The 8,374-nt window shown below is 55.5% G+C and overlaps 1 protein-coding gene across 4 annotated transcripts; it reads left to right on the top strand.

Moving 5' to 3' along the window:
* The first annotated feature begins 136 nt into the window (after window positions 1-136).
* LOC134758754 (bifunctional peptidase and (3S)-lysyl hydroxylase JMJD7-like) lies at window positions 137-8,323 on the top strand. 4 transcript variants are annotated; one of them, XM_063707719.1, is made up of 10 exons: window positions 235-254; window positions 753-3,387; window positions 3,480-3,542; window positions 5,482-5,635; window positions 5,712-5,965; window positions 6,329-6,385; window positions 6,889-6,984; window positions 7,216-7,292; window positions 7,523-7,682; window positions 7,810-8,323. In XM_063707719.1, the coding sequence occupies exons 3-10, from the start codon at window positions 3,524-3,526 to the stop codon at window positions 7,896-7,898; spliced, it is 906 nt and encodes a 301-aa protein (XP_063563789.1). In that variant the 5' UTR covers window positions 235-254; window positions 753-3,387; window positions 3,480-3,523; the 3' UTR covers window positions 7,899-8,323. The 4 variants fall into 4 exon arrangements, with proteins under 4 accessions (XP_063563786.1, XP_063563789.1, XP_063563788.1 ...); XM_063707718.1 differs by having other exon boundaries at window positions 753-3,542; XM_063707716.1 differs by lacking the exons at window positions 753-3,387; window positions 3,480-3,542 and having other exon boundaries at window positions 137-254.
* The last annotated feature ends 51 nt before the right edge of the window (window positions 8,324-8,374 follow it).

Genomic DNA, 8,374 nt, shown 5'->3' with positions numbered 1-8,374 from the left:
TCCAGGGGCAGGACGGGGCGGGGTGCTGGGGGTGTGGCCTGCGGCGGGGGCCTCTGGAAGGGCGGGGCGAGAGTCTGGGGGTGTGGCCTGCGGCGGGGACTCCGGGGAGGGCGGGGCGAGTGCTTGGGGTGTGGCCTGCGGCGGGGACGCCGGGGAGAGAGGCGGGGTCTCGGCCGGCGCTGACGCAGTCATGGCGGAGGCGGCTTTGGAAGCCGTGCGGAGCGAGTTACGAGAATTCCCGGCCGCTGCAAGGGGTGAGTGGCTCTCCCACAGGCTGCGGCGATTTCCGAACACGGGAGGGGCCATGGGATGCCGCTGACACCGGGGGCTCGGAACCTCGTGTGTGCGACTGCCCTGAGGCCCCGCTCGGGTTGCTCTTCTGTGGCAACCTGCTTCCCTTCTCCCGTGTTCGCGCGCTCCCGCGGCTTCCTGGGTGATTCTGTTCACGTGATTCCCAAGGCCCGGTGCCGTCTTGACCGTGGTCGCGGCGAAGCCCTGTGTTTCCTACAGTCTTGAGCAGCTTGCTGTTACCCTTGTTGAAAGCTCATGGAAGGCACACAGGTGGTGGTCGGATTCCTCCCCCACGTGCCCCACCTCCGACTTCAACTCCCTTGTCGCACTTTGGGAGGATTGCAGGCTGACCAAATGGTCCCTGGCTCTTCCTCTGCTTGGTTTTTATTCCTTTTCTTTCTTTCTCTCTTCCCTCCTTCCTTCTTTTTTCTATTTTCAAATGATGTCTTGCCACTGAACAGCAACACAGGCTCATGTGTATGTGATGGGTATGTAATATACAATGGTACGCAATGTAAATGAAGCAAGGTTCCCTCCCAGCCCCAGTTTGCATTCTTACAGAAAGATTGTTTATATCCGTGCACACACGACTTTTTACCTTTTTTTTTGTACAAATAGTAGCCTGCTAAACACACTCTTCTGCACCGTGTATCTTGGAGATCATTTCACATTCCTCTACCTCAGTCTTTTTCACGTCTGTGTGCTAGTGCTGTATTCACTTAGTCATTTAGGTCATGTCCAATCCGTTGTTTTCAATAATGCTGCAACGAATACTTTGAGTATTGATTTGACAAATACTTATTCAGCCTCTCTGTGTGCCAGGCTCTGTTCAGTGTGTTTGAGATACATCACTGAATAAAACAAATCTGTCTTTTACAGTCTATGTCCTGTTACATTCTAAGTGAGAAGGTGGACAATTAACCACAGGTGTACTGAATGAGTACATTGTAGAGTAGAAGAAGTAGGTTAGAAGGTAAGTGCAGGCAAAGCCCTCTGTGGGAGTGTGCCTGATGTGTTTAGGAAACAGTGAAGAAGCCAGTCTGCAGGAGCAGTGTCTTCTGCACATGGGTGAGTATGTTTGTTGGTTAAATTCTTTATATTTTTTGAGACAGGGTCTTACTCTGTCACACAGGCTGGAGTGCAGTGGCACGATCATAGCTCGCTGCACCTCGACCTCCCAGGTTCAAGAGATCCTCCTGCTTCAGCACCTGGGAGTAGCTGAGACTACAGGCATGCGCCACCACGCCTGGCTAATTTTTTTGAATTTTAGTAGAGACAAGGCTGGTCTCAGATTCCTCAAACAATCCTTCCACCTCAGCATTCCAAAGTTTTGGAATGCCATGGAACACATAAGCCACTGCTCCCGGCCTTGTTAAATTCTTAGCAGAGTTATGGGGTCAAAGCAATTGTTTGGATCCCTTTTGAAATTTTCTCACTTGGAAGCCCCAGGAGAGGAAAGCAGCCATTCTCTAAAGGAAATGGTGAGCAAGTAAAACAAATCCCTAATTGCAGAAGTCCAAAGGGTGAAAAAATGGCAGTTTCCATGTATTTTCAGAATCCCAGGCTGTGTGCAGTACTCACGCCTGTAATCCTAGCACTTCAGGAGACCAAGGTGGGAGGCATCTCTTGAGGCCAGGAGTTCAAGACCAGCGTGGGCAACATAGTGAGACACCATCGTGTGGTGGCATGTGCCTGTAGTCCCACCTCCTGAGGCAAGAGGATTGTTTGAGTCCAGTAGTTTTGATGACAGTGGCGGGGAGTTTGAAGCAGATGCTGTCATCATGCTGGCTGCAGTGGGGAGGCACGAGTCGGGCAGCAGACGCGGCTCTGGGAGCAGCAGTGGTGGTAGTGAGTCCCCTGTTCCCTGCATCCCCGAGGCAGCCGACTGCACCACCCCCACCCTCACATGGCTGGGCAGGACCTGCTCCTAAGCCCAGACCCTCTGCTGCAGCCTGAACCTCGCTCCCTCCCACATCCCAGAAGCCCGCGAGCACCCTGCCAAAGGTGCAGCTGGGACTTGTAGGGACTTGTACTTGTGAGTACAAAAATACTCACACATGTGCACAAAGATCCTGCTCCTGCAAACTGGCTTCTTCACTGTTTCCGGAACACAGGACTACTAGGCTCATTTGTTTGGGGTGGTCAGAGCTGCCATGCCATATGCGCCTTGCCCGCCGCCGCTGTGGGGAAAATGCGAAGAGGAGAGGCGGCTGGGGCCACATGTTCCACAGAGCTGGCGGGAACTGGGGACAAGTGGGAGCCCCACCCCTTCCAAGTTGGTGGAGTGGGAGCTCCCTAGGCGCAATTACAGCCACCCAAGCCAGGGCTGCAACTCAGGCACCCTTGTGCTCTTGGGAGCCAGGAGCAGGCAGGAGCCCCACCCTCCTAGGTGCAGCTGCAGCCTCCCAAGCTGCAGCTGTGGACCCAGGCATGTCTGCACTTTTGGGGACCCAGGAAGGCCCCTTCCTGCTGCCGCAGGCTTGGAAGTGCCTGATCCTGCTGTCTGGCTTCTCCCTACTGTCAGCACCTGATCAGATCATGGAGCAAAGTTGAGGCCGAGCCTGGGTGCTATTGCAGCCTGGCTGGGTGTGTGAATGCTCTGGGCAGTGCTGACACACCAGCCCCCTGCCACCTTGGCCCCCTCTGGCCTTTGGGTGCCAACGAGCATGGGAGGGAGGCCAAGAGGGGCTGAGGGCAGCTCAGTGCTGGCCTGCAGGCACCCCTTGGCACAAACAGCTTGGGTGCCGTGAATGGTGGCAAGAGGCAGACAGGTTCCTGGGTGGAAGGTGGCGGGTCCCGGTGAAGCCCGACCTTCAAGCCAGGGAAGGCCTGAAGCCTGGGGGCTGGGCTGCCGGTTCCATGGACCAGAATGGGAACTTTTGGTGCTTTTTCCGGCCCACCCATGGCTGCCCATGGACCAATAGGCATGTACGTCCTCCCCTGTGAGACCCATAAAAAGCCCCTGACTCAGCCAGACCAGAAGAGACGATGGGACGACCAGCTGCGGGGAGGAGCTACCCTCTCTGCTGAGAGCTGGAGAGATGACAGGACGACCTGCCCACAGAGAGCAGCTACTCTAGCCAGGGAAGCAAGCAGGCATGCCAGCTCTTTCTTTTCCAGTATTCCTGGGCCCAGTGGGGTCTTCTCACTCAGTTACAATATTTGATCTAAGAACATTCACTTTCCAGCTGATCAGAAAGTAAAGGTGACTGGCATGGTGTGGCCGTGAGAGATGCAGTGTGACCTCAGAGGTGAACATCAGTGCCGGGACCATTTGGAGCAGGATGTGGTAACCACCAAGTGGAAACCGTGGCCTTTTGGCTCGACCTAGAGCATGAATGTAGCAAAGCGAAGCCCTGTACGCTTTATAAAAACCAGCAGAAAGACACTCCAGTCTGAGTGAGCAGCTGGAACAAAGGTACCACCTGAATAGAGGGTGTGTGGCAAGGGCAGGCACGAGACAGGAAATCAGACTGGAAGAGTAGGTTGGGCCTGGTCGTGCTTGCCAAGGCAGGCGGCATTCTCTAAGGAGCCAGTGGTAAGCCGTCGAGGCATTTGTTGCTAGGGGTATGACGATATGAGATTGTATTTTCAGAAGATGACTGGGGCTATGATGATGAATGCTTTGGGAGGGAGTGGAATTAAGCCAGAGAAACCAGCTAGTTCACTACTGCAACCATCCAGCCAGGATACTGGAGACTTTCATTCAACATTAGGCAAATACTTGCTGAGCACATGCTGTGTGCTAGGTACTGTTCTGGGTCCCAGGGGTGCATCAGTGAACAGACAAGTGTCTCTGCCCTTGTGGAGTTCACATTCTAGCAAGGGTGAAAGAATGATAAACAGTTTATGTAGGTGAAATATATATATATATATATATTTTTTTTTTGAGATAAAGTCTTGCTCTGTCACCCAGGCTGGAGTGCAGTGGCACGATGATAGCTCATTGCAGCCTCTACCTCTTGGACTCAAGTGATCCTCTGGCTTCAGCCTCTAGCGTAGCTAGGAGTATAGGTGCATGCCACCATGTCCAGTTAATTTTTAATTTTTTTGTAGAGATGGGGTCTCGCTACGTTGCCAAGGCTGGTCTTGACCTCCCGGCCTCAGCAATCCTTCTGCCTCTGCCTCCCAAAGTGCTGGGATTACAGACATGAGCTACCACGTCTAGCCCTAAAATATATAGCATGTTAGATGGTGAAGAATGCTAACGAGAAAAAATACAGAAAGGGATATAAAGATTTGTGGCAGGGGGACAGATTATAAATTTAGAAAGTATAGTCGGAGAAGGAAGTCTTATCAATGTGATATTTGAGTGAGGACCCAAAGGAGGTAGCTGGAATGTGGATGCCAGCGGAGGAGAGGAGACGGTGGGTTTGAGAGACATAGGAGACAGAATCAACAGGACTTAGAGCCAACCAGTAGGATGACGGGAGTGAAGGAGAAAGCTGAGTCAAAAAGATTTTGATTAGAGGTGACACAGGGCCACTGTAGACCCCTGCGCAGGCAGCACACCACGCAGCCTGCCGAAGTGTACGTGGTGGCCCTGGGTGTCTGGAGACGGTGATGCTGTTCAGCAGGACCCAAACCATAGCCGAGCCCTTCCTTTTCCTCCATTGGTGTCATCTGGTAGTTTGTCTTCCCGGGTAAGAAGGTTGTAAATTTCTTAAGATGATGATTGTGTCATCCCTGATAGCCCCAGATTAGCCAAGCCAAGTGCTGAGCACATTCCAGGTGCTCAGTAAATGTCACTGTTAAAGGGGGCTTCCCAGAGCCACACAACACCCAGAATAGCCCGTGGCCATGGGGCCTCAGCCTTACTCATTCTGGAGCTCCCAATGCCACTTCCATGGTGGCCTTTCCTGGTAGATGCTAGGAGGCTGGCCTCTCCAGGGTGGGAAGGCATAGGGTCCACTGTGCAGACACAGCCCCACAGGGGATTTGGCTTATGGGCTGGGTAGCAGCCTCTGGCCCTGTGGACGGTCAGGGCCCATGCTGGTGTGTGTGCGTGATGCTTTCTGCTTTCATTATTCCCTCCTCATCTTTCTATTACTGGTTGTCCAGGGTCCTTTGGTCACCAACGAGCATTTCCCAGTGACACAGCGCGGCCTTTCCGGGGAGGGCATCTCTTGGGCAGGGACTGGGTGCTGCAGACTTCAGCCCTTCCATCCCCTGTCTTCTTCTTTCTCTCAGAGCTCTGCATGCCTCTTGTTGTGCCCTACCTGGACAAACCCCCAACTCCGCTCCACTTCTACCGGGACTGGGTCTGCCCCAACAGGCCGTGCATCATCCGCAACGCTCTGCAGCACTGGCCGGCCCTCCAGAAGTGGTCCCTCCCCTATTTCAGGTGGGAGCTGCCCTGGGTTCAGGTGTGAGCAGTGATTACTGGCATCTGGGCATGGGCTGAGTGTCCATTCCTCTAGAGCCACAGTGGGCTCCACAGAGGTGAGTGTGGCCGTGACCCCAGATGGTTATGCGGATGCCGTGAGAGGGGACCGCTTCATGATGCCAGCTGAGCGCCGCCTGCCCCTGAGCTTCATGCTGGATGTGCTGGAGGGCCGGGCCCAGCACCCTGGAGTCCTCTATGTGCAGAAGCAGTGCTCCAACCTGCCCACCGAGCTGCCCCAGCTGCTGCCTGATCTGGAATCCCATGTGCCCTGGGCCTCTGAAGCCCTGGGTGAGTGGAGGTGGGGTGGTCCTGGCCCTGGACAGGGAAGATATGGGAAGGAGGGGGTCAGCCTGTTTGCCCTTAGGTGATGACCTGGCCTATGGGCTTGGTCCCGTCAGCATCTGGTGCAGCTCACTGAATACATTCCCAGGCCTTGACTTAATCATAGATGAACTGCCAAAGATTGTTGTCCTTCCTTCTGCCCCAGGGAGGGAGGACCCCTTCCCCAAGATTTCCCAACCTCTGCCTCTTCTCCCTGACCCCTTTCTTGGGATTCTTCTGTGCTCACCCAGGTTTTGGCTCTGGCATCACTGGATGGCAGCTTTCCCCAGCCTGGCCTTCCTAACTTGCTCTCTGCCTTCTGCCCTGCAGGAAAGATGCCCGATGCTGTGAACTTCTGGCTGGGGGAGGCGGCTGCGGTGACTTCTTGTAGGTGTAAGGGGAATACAAAGGTGGGGAAGGAGCAGGTTGGGGCAGAGGGAGGGAAGACGAGGCCAGGAGTGGAGGGATGGCCCTGGGTGGAGGTTGGGCTGTTCTCTAAGATTTCTTTTGGCTTCTAGGACTCGGGCACCACAGAGGGTTTCCCCTGACAGCTGAGGTCGGGGAATGGACCCATGGCATTGGGGGCGGGTGCATTGTTTCTTCTAGACCCAAAGAAACCTCCCTGAAGGCCCGCTGGGCCAGGGGGTAAGTGTGGGAGAACTTCCCCTCTTGTTGAAGAGGAGACCAGGGCCTGGTGAGCATCAGGTCCCTGGTAGGCAGAGTTCCAGAATGCCCATCAGAGCCCCTGGCATCTCCAGCCCACTGGCTCTATGCGTGCTTCTCTTTTGTCATAGGCCGTCTTGGGGTGCAGGGCTCTCAGCATGATGGTTTGCCTCCTCCCGTGCCCCTGCCCTCCATACCCTGCCCCCGGGCCTTCTTTCTGTTGGCAGTGCACAAGGACCACTATGAGAACCTCTACTGCGTGGTCTCAGGAGAGAAGCATTTCCTGTTCCATCCGCCCAGTGACCGGCCCTTCATCCCCTATGGTAGGGGATGTGGCCTGCAGGGAGGGGCTGGGGAACAGCTGGCCTAAGGGGGAGGGAGGCAGCAAGAGCCTGGGAGGCCAGTTCCCAGGCCTGAGGTGTGGCTGTGGCATCCCCAGTGCACCAGGGCCCCTGATCCCCTTGCCCCTGCCCAGGGCTGGCTGGGGTGGAGGAGGGTCTGGCAAGTTCCAGGCTGTTTGCAATTCCCCCACACCCTTCTCCCTTGGGCTCCAGAGCTGTACACGCCGGCAACCTACCAGCTAACTGAAGAGGGCACCTTTAAGGTGGTGGATGAAGAGGCCATGGAGAAGGTGTCTGTCCTGTTCTTGGGCTCTAGGGAGGGAGAAGGGCAGAAGCCTGGCTCTGAAGAGCAGGCACAAAAGATCTGGGGAGGTGGCACCTTGCTCTGAAAAGTCCCTAAGTCTGAGGCCTTTCAGTGCTGAGCCAAGCGGGGTCTGTGGTGTTGACCTTTGGAAGGGACAGAGCCTGAAGTCCTGGGGGGGTCTGGGGGGCTGCTCCCTGGCATCTGATGTGTTCCCAGGTGCCCTGGATCCCACTGGACCCCTTGGCGCCAGACCTAGCACGGTACCCTAGTTACAGTCAGGCCCAGGCCCTTCGCTGCACGGTGCGGGCCGGTGAGATGCTCTATCTGCCGGCTCTGTGGTTCCACCACGTCCAGCAGTCCCAGGGCTGCATCGCAGGTGAGGAGTTGCCCAGGCCGCCTGGGGACAGGCCCTGCCAAGGTCCAGCAGGGCCTCTGGGGGGAGGCTTGGGAGGCTCTAGGTCAGAAGAGGGATCTTCATGCTCAGATCCCCGTTCTTCCCACAGTGAATTTCTGGTATGACATGGAATACGACCTCAAGTATAGTTACTTCCAGCTGCTCGACTCCCTCACCAAGGCTTCAGGCCTTGACTGATGGAGCACTGGTGAACACGACCAAGCATGCCTCGGGGGACGGGGCCAGCCCCTCCCTGGCCCGGTCAGTTCTCGAGAGAGCCTGGAGTGTGCATGCTGGCTGCTGGCCCCGGGTCCGGCATGGCTTGAGATCAGCTTTGGAGGATCTTGGAATGTGGTCATAAGGACTCAAGGTGCCAGGCAGGTCTGGGTGAGGGTTCTCAGGAAGTTGCCACACAGGTGAGCAGAGTGGGGATCAGGTGCAGCGGCACCTCTCCCCAGCGCTGTGATGTTGGGCGAGTCACTGCGTCTCGGGCATTGGTGTCCTGTCAGTAAAGAGATAATAATGGCTGTACCTCGCGGGGCTGTTGTGGGCTTGGAGATGATGTCTATGAGGACCAGCATGGAGCTGGCACACAGGACATGTTGAATAAAAGGTAGCTGTGAGTCGTATGTCCTTTTTTTTTTTTTTTTTTTTTTTTAAGATGGGGTCTCGCT

Source organism: Gorilla gorilla, chromosome 1 (genome assembly GCF_029281585.2).
Source record: "Gorilla gorilla gorilla isolate KB3781 chromosome 1, NHGRI_mGorGor1-v2.1_pri, whole genome shotgun sequence".
Classification (NCBI taxonomy): Eukaryota; Metazoa; Chordata; class Mammalia; order Primates; family Hominidae; genus Gorilla; species Gorilla gorilla.
The sequence above is the reverse complement of the archived record's forward strand: the minus strand, read 5'-3'. Positions and strand labels throughout refer to the sequence as shown.